Below are 18,978 nucleotides of genomic sequence, written 5' to 3' on the forward strand. Positions count from 1 at the left end.
CCGTTAGTGTTTGAACTCCATTTCCCAGAGTTCTTTGCGGTCCAGCTTCTGACAACAAATCGCCTGGTCGTCAAATCCGAGTGCGCAGAGTGCGTTGACTCGGGACAAGGTAAGACAACGAATTATATAGTCTTTTATAACGTTACTCCGTTTATATGATTTATATTAATCTATTAATAATCTCCGTCTTTTATAAAGGTTTCCGTTTTCGGGTTTTGTAGGATGAGCGCGTTAACGTCTCGCGCACAGTGAGTGAAGCGTTAGAACGTGAGTGGGCATGAATGCTAATGCTAACGCTAACGCTGACTGGATGATAATAAGGACGAAATGTTTGGGAACATTTAAAAAGGTTTGTTTTAGAGTCTGTGATTAGTGAGAGTGTTTGTCAGGAGAGCCAATGAAGGCTATTTATAGAAGGTTTTATCCTGTATGTTGAGTGAATATTAGAAATAAACACTAGATAATAAATAACGATTATTCATTTATTCAATATAGGTGCTAAATTCTCATAAAACAATAATATTCCGAGCTGTAACCTGATCCATAACACTGTGGTCACCTAATACTAGTACCTAAGTTATCTAAAAAAAAATATATATATAAAAAAAAAAAAAAATATATATATATATATATATATATATGTGATTTAAAATTAATTTTATTATGTCACGGTAAACAAAATGCGACTGTATGTTCCATTTTTTTCATTACACCGACACCGGAAATGAGTTATTAACGTGCGGTTAACCTTCATCCTGTTTACCCTCTTAATTTGGTTAACTTATTCAACAGATGTGTTGAGTTCTCGCTTCTGATTGGTCAGGAGGTCTTGTTCGATAATTCACAGGAACTCGACGTAAGCGCGTGGGAACAGTGATACGGTTGTGGAAGGAGGTCTAGAAGTTTTCAGGAGAAAGGAGTTTACGCATCATGGTTTCTCGCTAAGATGAAGATACACTACATTGCCAAATGTTTTGGGACACCCCTCCAAATCTAAATTGAGTTCAGGTGTTGTTTTTCAGGGGTTGGGCTCACGAGTGAACAAAACAAAGTCTATAAAGACATGGATGAGTGAGTTTGGTGTGGAGGAACTTGACTGGCCTGCGCAGAGTCCTGACCTCAACCCCATAGAACACCTTTGGGATGAATTAGAGTGGAGACTGTGAGCCAGGTCAAAACTGGGACGTCTGCCTTTACATGCACATGAATGTAATATGGAGTTGTCCCGCCCTTTGCAGCTACAACAGCTTCAACTCTTCTGGGAAGGCTTTCCACAAGGTTTAGGAGTGTGTTTATGGGAATGTTTTGACCATTCCTCTAGAAGAGCATTTGTGAGGTCAGGCACTGGCTCACAGTCTTCACTCTAATTCATCATCTATGGGGTTGAGGTCAGGACTCTGTGCAGGCCAGTCAAGTTCCTCCACACCAAACTCACTCATCCATGTCTTTATGGACCTTGCTTTGGTCACTGGTGTGCAGTCATGTTGGAACAGGAAGGGGTCATCCCCAAACTGTTCCCACAAAGAGCATGAAACTGTCCAAAATGTCTTGGTATGAAGCTGAAGCATTAAGAGTTCCTTTCACTGTAACTAAGGGGCGGAGCCTAACCCCTGCAAAACAACACCTGAACTCAATGATCTGGAGAGGTATTCCAATACTTTTGTCAATATAGTATAGCTTCTGTAACGTAAATGAGAACAGGAACTGACAGCAACGTTTTATAACGTAGCTATAAACAGACAAAAAGTGTACGTGGTTTAGGTAGAAAAAATGTAATTAATGTGTTGTAGGTGGAACAAAAGGCTTGCTGTGATGAGAGAATAATCAACCTTTGGAGCGGTATCTTCTTCATCCATCCTGTTGTTGATTATTTTCCTGTGAAAGTATGACACTGAGTGTTCACTAATCATGATACAGTTGTTCTCAAAGCTGGTTCTGTAACTTAATCCAGTGTACTGCTGATAGATGATAAAAGAATTTATTTCAGGAAGTCATCGCTCTGTTCTCCCATTACCCGAGGCATGAGGATGGAACGCGAGGGATGAGGACGAGAGCAGCGGAGAGAGAGAGAGAGCGCTCTTGGCGAGAGAAACAAAAGGCCTTTGATGGGTCTCGCTGTGAAAACCAGCGCCAGCCCTCACGCACGCCACTGAGCGAATGTTGATGAGGTGAGTGCGCTACAGAGGGTCCATTCAGAGTTAAAGCTGGCTCGGTTCTGTGTGGGCATCAGGGAGAACTTCCCTCCGCTGATGTGTGCCAGCTCAGTAACTAGGCCATGATGGGAATCTCGGTCGGGTCAAAACGATAGGAGAAAACACAGGCTTTATTGTTTAGACTAATCTGAAATGTATTAGCTAAACACACACACACACAGAAAAGGGAAATGGCTGCTCTGTTGGTTAAGAATCAAAGCTGATTGAAGACTTTGAGCAATTTTACTGAAAGCATTTCGTTTTGTTGTGTTTCCTAATTAATAATTGGGATTCTTTTTTTAATCAGGATTTACCTTTAAAACTGTGACTGGTGCACTTAAAATAAAGAAAGTATTCTGTGAAAATATTAAAGTTTAACAGTTTCAATTAAAAAAATTATTTAACTTCATATCTTTCAATTAGTGTATTTAATCCCTATTAAACTGAGCAGTAAATCTTCCTGTATTTGCTTCAATCATCAGGATTTGTTTAGTCATGTGATCTCAATTTTAAATAAAAATAGGAGTGATTTAAGATAAAAATGGAGCTTTCTAATCATCGTCGTAGCTTCAGATTTTAGGACGCGGGGCTCAGGCGTGTGTTACGCTAACACACTGCTTTAAACGAGCGTGGATTTCCAAAGAAGGTCGCCTCAGCACACCTACGTTCTTGTCATGGAAAGTTACTGGGGTGCCATTACTTTTGCAGCAGGTCCTCGTGTGTGTCTGCAGTGGCCTGTGTATCCTGTTTCGTCTCTCGCTCGATTTGCATATTACCTCAGACTTTCCTTCTGTCTCTCTGCAGGTGTGTGTGAGAGTGTGTATGTGTGTGAGTGAGTGACCATGGCACCGGGAGACACGGTGGCAGAGAATGGAAAGCAGCACAAGATCAGGACAAAGTGTGCATCGCGGTCTCCCGAGGCGGAGTGCGCCGCCGACGGCTCGTTCGTCTTCGAGGCTCACGAAGCCTGGAAGGAGTTTCACAACTCGCTGAGACAGTTCTACGAGAACGGGGAGCTCTGCGACGTCACGCTGAAGGTACCGTCCTTCACGCCACTCCGTCGCTGATTATTTCCCTGTAACGTCATGCCACCGAGTCGTCTATTCAGTGTATGCAAAGACAAAATGTTTGTGTAAGCAAAACTACAATTTACAAAAGGCTGATTTTCCTCGTACTTTGTGTGTGAGGATGCTGATCATATGTAAAGTGCATTCCTGAAACGGCTCATTTGCATATAATGATGCTTAAAACTCCATAAAAGGTCAGGTAGACACCTGTGAGAACAAACTGGACGATCAGGGTGAAAAGTGGAAGTGAAAAATAATTTGTCACTTCTATGCCACTATATAAGTATTTAAAAGTAATACATGAGCCTTACATGTATTATACACAAGTCTTCTGTTAAGTGAGTCTGTATTTTTTATATTCTTTACTTAACGGAAATAATATAAAGTGATATATTTTGAATATTTTGTTAATCATAGTTCTGTTCTTCCCGTGTCTCCGTCCCTGAAGGTGGGCACCAAGCTGATCCCCTGCCACAAGCTGGTGCTGGCCTGTGTGGTGCCGTATTTCCGTGCCATGTTTCTCTCTGACATGGCCGAGGCCAAGCAGGAGCTGATCGAGATCCGCGACTTTGACGGCGACGCCATCCAGGACCTGGTGCGCTTCGCCTACTCGTCACGTCTGACCCTGACCGTAGAGAACGTCCAGCCGCTGCTCTACGCCGCCTGCATCCTGCAGGTGGAGCTGGTGGCACGGGCCTGCTGCGAATACATGAAGGCCCACTTCCACCCGTCCAACTGCCTCGCCGTGCGCACCTTCGCCGAGAGCCACCACCGCGTGGACCTGATGGACATGGCCGACCGCTACGCCTGCGAGCACTTCGGCCAGGTGCTGGAGAGCGACGATTTCACGCACGTCTCGCCGCAGCACCTCAAGACGCTGCTCAGCTCCAGCGACCTAAACATCCACTCTGAGACGCAGGTGTACGAAGCAGCCGTCAAGTGGCTCAAAGCCAATCCACAGCACCATGAGCTCTGGCTCCACCAGATCATGTCTCAGGTACCATCTTTAATACAGACAGGCCTGAGTTAAGTGAGTAAATCATTGGATTTCTCAATTCTGATTGGTCAGCAGGTGTCGATTAATTATCTCCCCATCACTAATTATGGATTGCTTTGACAGCATGTTATGTTTTTATTGCAGGTGCGTCTTCCTCTGCTCCCCGTGGACTTCCTCACAGGCACAGTGGCTAAAGAAGAGATGATCAAGTCTCACCTGAGCTGCCGAGACCTGCTGGACGAGGCCAGGAACTACCACCTGCACCTCAGCAACAAGACCGTGCCTAACTTCGAGTACTCGATCCGCACCACGCCACGCAAACACACAGCGGGTCAGAACGAGCATGCACGTTAGTGGAAAAAATTTTAGACATCTGCAGCATTTGAGCTTACAGTCTAAAGGATTGTTGTTGACCTTTGACCTCGTGTAGGTGTGCTGTTCTGCGTGGGGGGACGTGGAGGTTCTGGAGATCCGTTCCGCAGCATCGAGTGCTACTCCATCAGCAAGAACAGCTGGTTCTTCGGCCCCGAGATGAACAGCAGGCGCAGACATGTGGGAGTCATCTCTGTAGAAGGTGAGACAGAGGAAACGAGAGACACAAGAGAAGAAAAGAGGAAAAGAGAGAGAGATAAAGAGAGAGAGAGAAGGGAACAGTCTGAGAGAGACCGATAGGAGAAGGGAATGAGAGACAGAGTGAGACACGAGGACTTTTAAGGGAGCTGCAGTGAGATAAAGGGAGAAAGAGAGTGAGACGGAAATAAAAATAGACAAATAGACAGACCGAGTAAAAGATAAGGGGACAGTCACAGATAAAGTGAGAGAGAGAGATAAGGGAAAAGGGGATAAAGTAACAAAACAGTATCAGAAGAAAGAGAAAGCACAACATGGAAGAGACAGAGAGCAAAAAAGGGTAACAGAGAGATATTGAGACACAGACAGAGAGAGAGACAGGGACAAAGAGAGAATGAGACAAAGTGAGAAGAGAGAGACAAGAGCTAGACTGAAGAGAGACATGGAGGGATTTAAAGTCACAGAGAGAGAGAGAGAGAGAGAAAGAGACGAATAATTAGTATTAAAGAACAGGAGTAAATGAAAGCGGATGACTGAAGGACGGGATGTGTCCATAGGAAAAGTGTACGCAGTGGGCGGCCATGATGGCAGCGAGCATCTGGGGAACATGGAGATGTTCGACCCTCTGACCAACAAGTGGATGATGAAGGCCTCCATGAACACAAAAAGGTGTCAGACACTGTTCAAGACGTTTCTCTCCTCTACAAGGCTGGATTTTGCATTTTGGTTGTGCTTATCTGTGTGTGTGTGTGTGTGTGTGTGTGTGTGTGTGTGTGTGTGTGTAGGAGGGGCATTGCACTGGCCACACTCGGAGGTCCAATCTACGCTATAGGAGGTCTGGATGATAACTCATGCTTTAGCGATGTGGAGCGTTACGATATCGAGGCGGACCGCTGGAGCGCCGTCTCCCCCATGAACACCCCTCGAGGAGGAGTAGGCTCTGTGGCTTTAGGGGTGAGAGCAAAGCATCATGGGAAACCTTTCTACATTGATTTGAAACTGTAAGTGTTTTTTAACATATGTTTGTCCTCGCCTTCAGAGCTACGTGTACGCCGTGGGAGGGAACGACGGCGTGGCCTCCCTGTCCAGCGTCGAGCGCTTTGACCCACACCTTAACAAATGGAGCGACGTCCGAGAGATGGGGCAGAGGCGCGCAGGAAACGGAGTGAGCGAACTGAACGGCTGCCTCTATGTCGTAGGTATGGAGAAAGAGGCATGAGCTTTGACCTCTTTACCGTCTGTCATGTTATGACCGCTATATAACACCAGACGGTTTTAAAACAGCTGACCTTTGATAAGCAAGTTGCCTGAAAAAATGTAGAAAGGTGAGAAGTGCAAGTAGTGAATAAGTGACCGAAGCGTAGGACTAACACATGACTCGCTGATTATAGATTTAATGTTGAACTTTAGCTCAGCTGAGTAATATAACCGACTCCTCGGACCTCCTGGATCCTTTTACTTCACTGAAACATCAGCAGTGAGATATTTTATGAATGAATTCAAATATGGATGATAATATTCTGCCCTGTGTGGTGTCACGATGGTGCAAATCACACCACATAATGAAACATCTCACTCAGAGAACCCCGGCATAAGTAAAGTGACTGGTGTGTTCTAGGGTTCTTGGAGAACCTGCTACAGCTCTTTTATATCAGGAGGTGAAATCCCAGGTCTTTATTGGACCTGTTATCTTTGTTTTATTATAATAAATGAATAAAAAAATGTTCTACCCATCGGCTCATATTCTGGCATGATGTACGAGTGTGTGGTGCTGGTATATGAAGCGTTTCATGTATGAGAACGCAGCTCAGTGTTGAGAAACCGTCCACCAGACGGAAATTTCCAGCTAACATTAGTACTGTGGTCAGAAATGGACAGTAATAAAAGCAGAAGAGAAACCTACCGTTCGTGGGGAAAAAAAGATGTGTGAGAAAGTAGAGAAAATGCACTGCGGTTGTGTGTGATGCACTCATACAAGCACCACACACACACACACACACACACACACACACACACACAGAGCCATGGATGAGGTGGAGGGGGGCTGATAGTTTGTCCAGCACAACTGTACCCACTCTGTGGTCGTTGGACCTGACAGCATGTATCTCTTTGTTTCCGTGTTTTCAGGTGGGTTTGATGATAACTCTCCGCTGAGTTCAGTGGAACGCTTCGATCCCAGGACCAACAGCTGGGAGTACGTCGCCGAGCTCACCACACCCAGGGGCGGAGTCGGTGTTGCTACGGTGATGGGGCGGGTCTTCGCTGTGGGCGGGCACAACGGGAACATCTACCTGAACACGGTGGAGGCGTTTGAGCCGCGCATGAACAGGTGAGAAGTTCTGCAGCTGCTCTATTATCTTCTACGTCCATCCATCCATTCATCTATCCATCCATCTAGTCTTTGTACAGCCATCTTATCTGTCCAAACATTAATCTGTATCAGCCATCGCTTCATCCATCATGCATCTGTCTATCCATCCATCAATCTATCCGTATGTTTGTCTGTCTGCCTGTTTTTGTTTTTTGCCTTTTTGTCTCATTACCTTCCTGTCTGTCTGTCTGTCTGCATTGTCTGTCTGTTTGCCTGCCTGTCTACTTTTATGTGTCTGTTGGCTTTCCTTGCCTGTCTGTAATCCTATTTTCCTGTCCCTCTCAGCCTGTCTGATTCCCTGCCTGTCTGTCTGCCTGCCTGCCTGCATTCTCTGTCTGTCTGCCTGCCTGCCTGCATTCTCTGTCTGTTTACCTGCCTGCCTGTCTGTCAGTCTGCATTGTCTGTCTGCCTCCCTGTCTACTTTCATGTGTCTGTTGGCTTTCCTTGTCTGTCATCCTACCTTCTTGTCCCTCTCAGCCTGTTTGTTTCTCTTCCTGTCTGTCTGTTTGCATTGTCTGTCTGTTTACCTGCCTGTCTGTCTTCCTGTAATGCCTGACTTCCTGTGTTTTGTGGAACTGATGTGGTTTGCTCACACGTGTGTATGTGTAGGTGGGAGTTGGTGGGCTCAGTGTCTCACTGCAGGGCTGGAGCGGGCGTGGCCGTCTGCGCCACACACATCAGTCAGATTCGAGACGTGGGTCAGGGTTCAAGCAACGTGGTTGACTGCATGTAGTGTCCCTGTTAGAATATGGATACTACACACACACACACACACACACACACACACACACACACACACACACACAGCAGCACAACTCTACTAAACACCACAGACACACACACAGCAGCACAACTCTACTAAACACCACAGACACACACACAGAGCAGCACAACTCTACTAAACCCCAAACACACTCCACATAGAACATTCTCTGCATCTATGCACACTTTTTAAATACTTCACACACACACACACACAAACGTTGTCTCAACACTTCTACACACCTTACACAGTTAAACACACAGATACACACACACACTCCGCAGCAGCAGAACAATTTCCTCCGGACTCTCCTCGTATCTCTGTCTGAAATCTCCCTGGTATCAGTTCTCAGTTTGGTGTAAAGACGAGGAAGATTCTGTATTACTCTGCTAGCGTGCACTACACAATCTAGATCGATATTTATTTAATTTCATGCAAGATTCTTGTGCGGAATTGTGTTATCGTGTCACAGTAATGGCTGCCTTTGGTTAGAAACAGTTAACTAACAAGCATAATCCTGATAATAGTTCTCAGTCTAACCAGCGGTGATCTTTGTGGAAAACTCTACTTCATCTTAACCACACGTTAAAGAAAACAAACCAAGTAGACACGATCGAGCTAGCTAAGCCGATGACGCTGACGGCCGGGTCATCTCAGTCACCCGACTTACAGAAGGAGGACCTACAGAAGGAGCAGTTTTATTACACTGAGGAAATGCAGTCCATATCTGTACATGGGTTTTATTGTGCACTATGTTTATAGACTAGAAACAGTATATTTTTGTCTGAAAGATGAACTGACCAGAAGACATTTCAAAAGAAGAGTGACGTTTCTGCTTTTTATCAGCAAACGGTGTGAAAAAGGAATTTTTCTGGTTTATCCGTATCGTTGTTGTTTTTGTTAATGCTTTGTATTTTTGGAATGAGTTTATATCTATTTATTTATATATATATATATATATATGCTAATGTTTTTTTGAGTTTATCTATCAAATTATGCTGTTACATTGAAGAGTTCTTGTATCTGAGGAATTTTTTTAAATGTGCTTTTTAATTGTATAGTGTATTTATCCTCTTTGTCATCACGCATCATATCTGCCATTTGCAAGTTTGCCGTGCATCAGTTTTTTAATTTATTGTCAAGTATTTAAAGCACAGAGAATCCTAGCCGTATGAGGTCGTTTACAAACGAGCGCCCGACTCGTACAATTCTGGTTTTCAGAAGCAGGAACTTTTGTATATGAATTTGAAGAAATCGTGACTGATGTGTAAACAGAGTCTGAACTTCCCAAACCAGTTCCTGAAGCTCCCTCTGCCTTTATTCTGTCCTTTTCCACCTTGCTAAAAAAGAGTAGTTTATGGAGACCCTGAAATCTAGAATTATTGTTATTGTTATTGTTTTGTGATTTCTTAGCACCTGTTTTAAAATGAGAGCTACTGTACTGTATTCATCTGTCAGTTTGTATTATTCAAATAAAAGATATAAGGAATATTGTAATGAAATAAAATTCTTCTGCATCCTGTTTGTCATGTTCTGTAAGAATGAAGTTGGACATTTTGTTTCATCTACAAATTTTGTTCAATCGTTATGAGATACACACCACAGCCTGACTATTGAATCTATGATGTGACTTGATATCTTGGCAACAACTTGATGTTTTGCCTTCAAATTTAGATCCTTGGATGGTTCTAATATCTTCTGTCACAAATGGTGGTAGACATAAGGTGCCTGGCCTCCTTAATTGCTGCTTGTAGCTATATGGTTTTTAACACTACATTGAATTTATATCATCGATATTAAATCTATATTAAATGACACCTGTAAAAGCACGACAATCTAACTAAATATTACCTGTTATAAAGAGCATCAACTTTAAATGGAACTTATTGCCACACATTTGACAGCGAGACCAGGATCTGTGTTAGATTTGTGTAATAATAACAGGGCCAAGGTTAGTGAGCTGCACAACAGTGTAATTACCCTCATAGTCCCGCTTACAATTCTGAACTTTAACGCTGTAGTTATTCAGTAACTTCTTACAAAACAACGCTAGCTGATGAACACGAATACGTAAATACACCAGTCAGGAAGAGTAACGCTGTGTACATTCACACTACTGTACACTTCGACTATATAATAAATCATGACAGGTTTATTAACAGAATTTCACAGTAAGTGTATAAAAGAATATTTTAGATTTTTTTTTTTTTGACAAAATATAATGCAATTTTATAAAAAATTAAATAAATGTGACAGTTTTGCATCTTTTTTAATTGAACTTTTATAGAAATCTAATAACTCTATTTTAATGTTTATTAAACATCATTTTTTTGAAAATGAAATGTTTCAATTTAAATGTCTATATTTATTCTAACATTTGTATCTATCTCATTTGTAATAATTACAAAAAAAACCCAATAAAGCGCTTTATGTTTGTTTTGTTTTTTTATATAGTTTTGTTCGTTTTATAAAGACTGATTGTGTGATTTTTTTCTTAATTGCAGTATTAGTAGCTGAAAGTTGCTTATTAAATAAAATTTTGTAGGGAACAAACCTCATTATCACCTTTTTATTGGTTTGTCAGGAATTTTGCAGCATCAATTCGCTATAAAAGAGGTGAAACGTCGTAAGCCGGCTTGTTGTATGTTATTACATAACGTTTACAATCTAAAATTATGCAGCGTTATAAAAAAAAAGTTTATTAAATCTTCTGGACTTTGATAGTTTAACTTTTTTTTTTTTGCCAGGACAATTCGTATCACAGACTCCAACTTTGCTGAGTCATGTGAACGATGGAAACTGGGATTTATTCAAATTTTTTATTTCAAATGAATTTTATTAAAGAAAGATGTGACTAAATGACCACCTGCCTAATATTGTGTTGGTCCCCCTTTTTGCTGCCAAAACAGCCCTGACCCGTCCTGCACTGTGTATTCTGACCCCTTTCTATCAGAACCAGCATTAAGTTCTTCAGCAATTTGAGCAACAGTAGCTCGTCTGTTGGATCCGATCACACGGGCAGCCTTCGCTCCGCATCAATGAGCCTTGACCGCCCATGACCCTGTCGCCGGTTCTCCACTGTTCCTTCCTTGGACCACTTTTGATAGATACTGACCACTGCAGACCGGGAACACCCCACAAGAGCTGCAGTTTTGGAGATGCTCTGATCCAGCGGTCTAGCCATCACAATTTGTCCCTTCGTCAAACTCAAAGCTCAAATCCTTACGCTTGTCCATTTTTCCTGCTTCTAACATCAACTTTGAGGACAGAATGTTGACTTGCTGCCTGATATATCCCACCCACTAACAGGTGCCATGATGAGGAGATACTCAGTCTTATTCACTTCACCGGTCACTGGTCAGAATGTTATGACTGATTAGTATACATGAAATTTTAAAAACTGAATATTAGCATTAACTGATTATTTATTATGAGCAAAATTTATTTCAACCCGATTTCCTACACCTTCACGCTCACTTGTATGAAGTTGATAATAAAGTGGAGTCTCCTGCAGCATCAGGCGGCCGTGATGTTTTTACAGCTTCATCTTTGGACTTTGGGATGAAACTGAAAAGTAGCCGTCGACACCTGAAGATGCTCAGAGCTCTGAAGATCGACGGCTAATGCACACGCTCTCGGGGAATCGTGGGAAAAGAGACATTTTTTTTACAGACATGAGGCAAAATGTCTAACTTTGATCCTTAAGCTTATTTAGAATTTCTTATCTCTGGGATTTAATATATAATCTGGGAGGTTTTTAGAAAAAGTCTTAATTTCCCTGATCACTGAGTGAAAAAGAGCAAAGAATGTTCTTGCTCTTCATCACGCTTTTCGCTCTCGCTCATCGTGGTAAGTATCGCTTTTTATAGTTTAGAAAGAAAGACTAATAATAGACATTTGTGAGATTTAGATTTATTTAGATGATGAATCCGATCGAGATCGTCTTCAGAACAGGATTAATATGATTGACTTTGATTCATTAGCATGATTTCAACATTTTTTATTTGTTTATTTATTTATTTATATTTGGATGTTTATTCGACTAGCAGATTTTCATTCATTTCATTTTATTCTTTCATTTATTCTAGCAGATTTTCATTTCACTGTGAAATTTTAAACAAAATAACTAACAAAATACATAAATTTTGGTATTTTTATTTTTTATATCTTAAATAATTAATAATAATTAAAAGTAATTTTAATGTCAAATTTTACTATCTGGTTTTTGTTTATATTTGGAATTTCAGTGGAACCTTTATAGAATTTTGAGATCTCAGGCAATTTCCATTATATTAGAATTTTTTTTGTTAATTAAATAAATTAAAAAGTAAATTTGATTTGTTTAGGTTTTTTAGGGTTTTTTCAATTAAATGTAAAAAAAATATTGCAAATATTGCTGAGTTGAAAAACTGAATTTATGAATTTTATTTTTATTGAAAAATTGAAGTTTCTTTTTCCATGACATTATCAAATCTTTTACATTATATATTAGATATTATTTGGATGACTTTGAAGGTTAATGTAGGTTAATAAACAGCATCAATATATCTATATATGTTTATAACTATAACTATAACTATATATATATATATATATAGGTATTGCCTATTGTTATTAAATGATTTGATACCAAATACATCTTCTTTAAAATGTTTAACTAAATCTAAGTCTAAGTTCCACACAACAGATAGCATCCCACATCACCACACTAAAGTATCCACCTCTGTCCACAGCCGGTTCTCTTTATCTTTACCTCTTAATTTGCCATCCATGTGATATATTTTTTTACAAGTCCCTGTGGACTGATTAAGCGAGTCCAGTAAAACATTAGCGCTGTGCTGTATGATTACTGCTGCCATCTGGATGATTGTATCACATGACTTCAGCTGCTGTCATGGGACTTTTATGATGGATGTGTATCGTCTTCACGCGGAACGGCTTTTCCAAATGACAGAGTGGAAATAAATGTGGTCAAGTTCCACTAGTCCAGTTTAGTGGAGAGGTCTTTTATTAGAATCAGACTCTTTTTAGTGTCTAATTCGATTTGTTTGTGATCACATTTTGTTAAACATTTTCCTACATATCAATGCTAGAGTTTCAGCATCATTTCACTTAACCAGCTAACGTTCAACTAACTAGCTAACATTCAGCTCAGCCAGTTGACATTTAAATATACTAACTAGCTAACTATCTAACTTAGCTAGATAATGCCCTGAATTTTACTCAACTAGCTAGGCAATGCAAATTAACATAGAATCTATTTAACTTGTTAGCATTAATGTCAGGTAAGTAGCTAACATTCAACTTAGCTAGTAAATTTCTCAATCAGCTAGATAACACCTAACTCAGCTAGTAGCATTTAACTCAGCTAACTAATGAACTTATGTCACTTAACCAGCTAAGATTTATGTCTGCTAGATAGCTAACATTCGACTTGGAAGGCTAACTAATAATTCTATCTATCTATCTATCTGTCTGTCTGTCTGTCTGTCTGTCTATCTATCTATCTATCTGTCTGTCTGTCTGTCTGTCTGTCTGTCTGTCTATCTATCTATCTATCTATCTATCTATCTATCTATCTATCTGTGTGTCTCCTCTGTCTGACTTGGTCTCATTCACCTTTCTCTCTCTCTCTCAGTGCTGGGCGATTGTGAATCAGGATGGAGGGAGTACGAGGGCAGGTGTTACTTTTTCTCCACTGATAAAAAGACATGGCATGAGGCTCTGGATGAGTGCGCGAGCAAAGAAAGTCATCTGATGAGCATCACGAACCTTCATGAGAGGGTGAGATAGGCAGAGGGTAGCGAGTCTCCTAATAATATCTGACACTTAGAAAATGGCGGTAATAGCCTGAAAGCTCTGGTGACCAGGTGGATAAGGTTGATAAACTTATTTTAAGTTCGTTTTAAGTTTTAAATAAACTTCCATGTAAAAAAAAAAAAAAAAAACTGTCTATATATGCATAACATTTTTTTCTGTTTCCAATAACATCTGAAGGCTGTATGCCCAAAAACTCAATTTATATCTGAAAATGTAGCTCTAAGAATCAGAAGGATCCAAAATTCTACAAACATCTAACTCACTAACTACTAAACATTTAACACAACGAATAACAGTCAACTCACCAAGCTAGCTAACATTTTACTAAGCTAATTTAACAGCTAATAGTCACCATATAACCAATAGCTAACATATAACTCAGCTAATAAGCAACATTTACCTCAGATAAACATTTGATGTTTGACTCAGATATCTAATTTACCTTTAAATCAGCCAATAAGCTACATTTACCTCAGATAAACCTCTAATTAACCCAGAAAGCTAATTAACCATTAACTCAGTTAATATTCTACATTTACCTCAGATAAACATCTATAGTTTAGCTCACAAAGCTAATTAACTTAGCTAATAAGCTACACTTACCTCAGATAAACATTTGATGCTTAACTCTGGATAGCTAATTAACCTTTAACTCAGCTAATAAGCTACATTTACCTCAGATAAACCTCTAATTAACCCAGAAAGCTAATTAACCATTAACTCAGTTAATATTCTACATTTACCTCAGATAAACATCTATAGTTTAGCTCACAAAGCTAATTAACTTAGCTAATAAGCTACACTTACCTCAGATAAACATTTGATGCTTAACTCTGGATAGCTAATTAACCTTTAACTCAGCTAATAAGCTACATTTACCTCAGATAAATATTTGATGCTTAACTTCGGATATCTAATTAACCTTTAAATCAGCCCATAAGCTACATTTAGCTCAGCTCAACATCTAATTAACCCACACAGCTAATTAACAATTGACTCAGCTAATAAGATGAGAACATTTACCTCGGAAAACATTTGCTGTTTAATTTTGGATAGCTAATGAACCTTTAACTCAACTAATAAGCTACATTTACCTCAGCTCAACATCTGAAGTTTAACTCACACATATAATTATCCTTTAACTTAGCTAATAAGCTACATTCACCTCAGTTTATTACCAACATTCTACTGAGCTGAATATCTTAAACATCTATATATCATTCAAAATAAAATCCTTAGTGTTTTAACTCGGGTAATACGACTGAATATGGCTGTTATCCAAAGTGTATATTTATTATGATTAAATTAGAAATATAAACAAGACCCTGTACAAAGAAGAGACGATTGAACTGAGCTGTAATTCCTGACGTTTTCTCTTATCCCCCGCGGCGTAGACGTGGGTCAGCACGCAGGTCAGCCACAACATCTTCTGGATCGGTTTGAACGACATCGCGTCTGAGGGAAACTGGGAGTGGAGCGATGGCAACATTTATTATCCGTACCTGGAGTAAGTATCTGTGTATCTTCACTCATTTATGGAAGGAGTCTCCAGTGTCAGCACTTTTGAATAGATTCTTCACACCATTTTTCTCATTTATAGGTACTGGAGACCAGGACAGCCAGATAACTATGACGACAACGAGGACTGTGGACAAGTGGACGGGAACAGCGAAGGTCGCTGGAACGATGAGCACTGCACAGCTCAGAGGCAGTACATCTGCAAACGAGACAACCGTACGTTACGTTTCAGGGATCCGCGGCTTTATTAGCATTTATTTTAAGCCTACAGGCGTCATTTTTATGTTTTTTAGCATTTTTGTGTAGAATCCCGCTCCTTTTTCTTTTATTATCAAGTTTCTAGGAAGGAAATTAATTGTAGTTCCAGCTGAGATATAAACAACAGACTAGCCTTTAAACTGGAACACTAGCCTTTAAACTGGAACACTAGCCTTTAAACTGGATCTAGCCTTTAAACTGGATCTAGCCTTTAAACTGGATCTAGCCTTTAAACTGGAACACTAGCCTTTAAACTGGATCTAGCCTTTAAACTGGATCTAGCCTTTAAACTGGAACACTAGCCTTTAAACTGGAACACTAGCCTTTAAACTGGAACACTAGCCTTTAAACTGGAAGGAGTCTCCAGTGTCAGAGTCTCCACGACAGCTGCTTTAACATAAGTGCTAAACAAAACCTCGCTAATCTTGTTATAAGTAACTACGAACTAATAAAATAAACATAATGTCGGTATTTAATAAGTTTAATTTAAAAAATTCTGTAGTATTTTTATTTTTCTGGGCCAGAAATAAGCTCAGAGCTGCTTAGCTTTACTCCTGAGCCGTAGCTAGTTTTACCATTAGCATGGATTATTTAGAGGAAGTTGGAGGTTGGTCAGTGTTTATAATGTGATTGATATCTGGGTTGTAAATGTTCGAGGGCTTTAAGAATGACAAGCTGCCGCTTTGAACACTTTCAGGTTATTTTCAAAGCTTCCACAAAACTTTCAGCAGATATTTATCACAGAGCTACATGTGATGCTGTTGTTTTCTTTCTCTCTTCGTAGCGAACCCTCCTGTGTTGTGCGACACGGCAAACCGGTGGGAACAGTTCGGTTCTAACTGCTACAAACTGCAATACGCGCTGAAGAAGAGCTGGAACTCGGCTCGGAGCGAGTGCTTAAAGGATGGAGGTGACTTGGTGTCCATCGAAACAGCAGAAGAACAGCAGTACGTCTTAGGTCTGGACCCATCCTATTACGATCTGTGGCTCGGCTACTCCACCCTGGTGAGGTTCTCTTTACTTTACTTACCTAAAATGATAGTATAGTGTTATACAATATTGACTGAGAATCAGACTCTCACACCAGAGACCTGAGTTCGTTATGGGCGGTGGTAGCTCAAGTGGTTAAGGTCTTTGAGCAGAAGATCAGGGTTCAAGCCCCAGCACCGCCAAGCTGCTACCGTTTGACCCTTGAGCAAGGCCCTTAACCCCACCTGCTCCAGGGGTGCTGTATCATGGCTGACCATGTGCTCTGACCCCAACCCCCAAGGATGGGATATGTGCAGTAATATATATGTGACAAATAAAGGTTACTTACATGTATTTAAAAGAGGCTGAAAGAGTGTGTGAGGTATCTGTAACTGACCATCAGTGACCACAGTCCATGTTTCTCTTCGACAGCATACATGGAGATGTGAATGTATATAAGGGTAAATATTTTTTCTTCACATGCTTCACACAAACCAACAGTCCTCACGCTTTTGCAGAAATGTACCTCAATTTCCTGTCAAGTTCAGCCAGACAGCACCTCGTTCAGTTGGTCCGATGCGGCTACGTCCAGCTACACGAACTGGGCTCACGAGCAGCCTGACCTCACGTAAGAGAGCACTTCATAATCATCACTTTATTAATCCATCACACGAATTAATAAAGCGGGTGAAAAACATGGAGTACATGTTTAAACCATTTAGGAACAGAATGACTTCTTTGTAAAAAATCATTCTGGAAAATATTTTAAAATATTATTGTAATGTTAATGTTACTGAAATTTTTATTATGACTGTCCTATGATGGACATAAAAATGTAAAACTAGAATATAAAAATATAAGAAATAATTTAAATAAAAATGTAAAACTAGAACATAAAAATATTAGAAATAATTTAAATTAAAGTGTAAAACTAGAACATAAAAATATTAGAAATAATTTAAATTAAAGTGTAAAACTAGAACATAAAAATATAAGAAATAATAATTTGAACAACAATGTAAAACTAGAATATAAAAATATAAGTAATCATTTAAATTAAAATGTAAAACTAGAATATAAAAATATATATATTTTTACTGTTTTACTGTCCACTGCTGCTGCTTCTACTGTTATATTTTATGATGGTAAAGTTTGACATTCACACCAGATGTTTAAATGGTTTTAAAGTGTGTGTTGTGTTGTGTTGTGTTGTTTATAACAGCGATAAGCAGAATGGCCTGTGTGCTGGTCTCATCAAGGCAGGAGATGATTATGGGAAGTGGAGGACTCACCTGTGTCGCTCTGAACATCCATACGCATGCAAGAGGGCCTTAAACAGTGAGTCTTGGTCCAACACACTCCAGCTAACACACTCCGGCTAACACACTCCGGCTAACACACTCGCTCAGCTTGAGTTTCAGTTTTATCTTTAAAAAATATTTCATAGACATCTCTGGAATTGTTAGAGTGAGATTATTAACAGCTAATTCACCACCAATTACCTTTTTGTTGAGGGTGCCAATATTTTTGGTGCTGATCTTTTTTGTAGTATATTTTTTAAACCATCAAGGATTTGATTATAAATACAGTTTACATACGGCTTATTTTTTCAGTATTAATTTATTAAGCCACTCTATTAAGAGAGGGAGTAAAAAAAAGTAAGTAGAGGAAATTTACATTTTGAAAAAAAATTCAGAATAACTACATGAAAAGAATTTTTTTCTTTATAGTTTAGAATTTAGAAAGACAAAAAAATCTATTTCCTAAATGTAGAGTGCAAAGTGTTATTTATTTCAAATGAAATAATTAAAATTCCCACATAATATACAGGCATTGCTGATTAACAGGAAGTGCTTGTGTCTGTCTGTCTGTCTGTCTGTCTGTCTTTCTGAAGCCATTTGCCCGCTCGGCTGGATGAGCTTTAAAGGAAGCTGCTATTTAGTGGTGACCAACAGCCACCTGCTGACGAGCTGGCACGAGGCACTGACCAGATGCAGCAGCATGGGTGCAAACCTTCTGACCATCAAGAGGTCTGTTACTCCATCTGAACTCTCCACACAGTAGAGGTACTGACGGTTCAGTTTAATCACTGACTCTGAGTCTGAGTGTCTGTTATCTCTTCTAGTGAGGAGGAGCAGTACTTCGTCAACGCTATGCTTCCTGACATTCACCAGGTCAACATTCCTGACGTGTGGATCGGAGTCTCAGGTATCGCTTATAGAAACTTCCTGTCAGGCTCTCACACACACATTTCTCTCTCTATCTCTCGCTCTCTTTCTCATGTTATACTGATTTTCTCTGTCTTTCTGTCTCTCTATCTATCTGTCTCTCTCTCTCTCTCTCTCTTATCTAATGGTTCACAGAATCTGCGGTAAATATATCTCTATCTCTCTATCTATACCTCTATCTTTTCTCTCTTTGCCATATGTTATAGCAGTCTCTTTCTCTCTTAA

The 18,978-nt window shown here is 40.0% G+C and overlaps 2 protein-coding genes across 4 annotated transcripts in view; both read left to right on the top strand.

The window, feature by feature from the left end:
• Positions 1-41: 41 nt before the first annotated feature.
• klhl8 (kelch-like family member 8) lies at positions 42-9,484 on the top strand. 3 transcript variants are annotated; one of them, XM_058415878.1, is made up of 11 exons: positions 42-109; positions 1,988-2,168; positions 2,997-3,229; positions 3,708-4,256; positions 4,401-4,605; positions 4,687-4,830; positions 5,384-5,495; positions 5,612-5,780; positions 5,866-6,025; positions 6,954-7,155; positions 7,807-9,484. In XM_058415878.1, the coding sequence occupies exons 3-11, from the start codon at positions 3,035-3,037 to the stop codon at positions 7,928-7,930; spliced, it is 1,860 nt and encodes a 619-aa protein (XP_058271861.1). In that variant the 5' UTR covers positions 42-109; positions 1,988-2,168; positions 2,997-3,034; the 3' UTR covers positions 7,931-9,484. The 3 variants fall into 3 exon arrangements, with proteins under 3 accessions (XP_058271861.1, XP_058271860.1, XP_058271862.1); XM_058415877.1 differs by lacking the exon at positions 42-109 and adding an exon at positions 127-349; XM_058415879.1 differs by lacking the exon at positions 42-109 and adding an exon at positions 130-349 and having other exon boundaries at positions 4,401-4,587.
• A 2,060-nt stretch (positions 9,485-11,544) lies between these two features.
• LOC131368801 (macrophage mannose receptor 1) overlaps positions 11,545-18,978 on the top strand; it is a 32,166-nt gene continuing 24,732 nt past the window's right edge. Inside the window, exons 1-9 of the mRNA XM_058414939.1 lie at positions 11,545-11,809; positions 13,599-13,744; positions 15,175-15,287; positions 15,381-15,514; positions 16,341-16,561; positions 17,044-17,153; positions 17,748-17,863; positions 18,420-18,555; positions 18,651-18,733. Of these exons, the coding sequence (XP_058270922.1) occupies positions 11,767-11,809; positions 13,599-13,744; positions 15,175-15,287; positions 15,381-15,514; positions 16,341-16,561; positions 17,044-17,153; positions 17,748-17,863; positions 18,420-18,555; positions 18,651-18,733 (1,102 nt within the window). The 5' untranslated portion in view covers positions 11,545-11,766. The remainder of the gene's footprint in view (positions 11,810-13,598; positions 13,745-15,174; positions 15,288-15,380; positions 15,515-16,340; positions 16,562-17,043; positions 17,154-17,747; positions 17,864-18,419; positions 18,556-18,650; positions 18,734-18,978) is intronic.

The sequence above is a fragment of the Hemibagrus wyckioides genome, linkage group LG18 (assembly GCF_019097595.1).
Source record: "Hemibagrus wyckioides isolate EC202008001 linkage group LG18, SWU_Hwy_1.0, whole genome shotgun sequence".
NCBI classification, from domain to species: Eukaryota; Metazoa; Chordata; class Actinopteri; order Siluriformes; family Bagridae; genus Hemibagrus; species Hemibagrus wyckioides.

Coding starts and splice junctions, on each gene's coding strand:
- klhl8 (XM_058415878.1), top strand. CDS start 3,035: ATGGCACCGGGAGACACGGTGGCAGAGAATGGAAAGCAGCACAAGATC. Junction 5,496..5,611: donor GCCTCCATGAACACAAAAAG/GTGTCAGACACT, acceptor GTGTGTGTGTAG/GAGGGGCATTGCACTGGCCA. Junction 7,156..7,806: donor TTTGAGCCGCGCATGAACAG/GTGAGAAGTTCT, acceptor GTGTATGTGTAG/GTGGGAGTTGGTGGGCTCAG.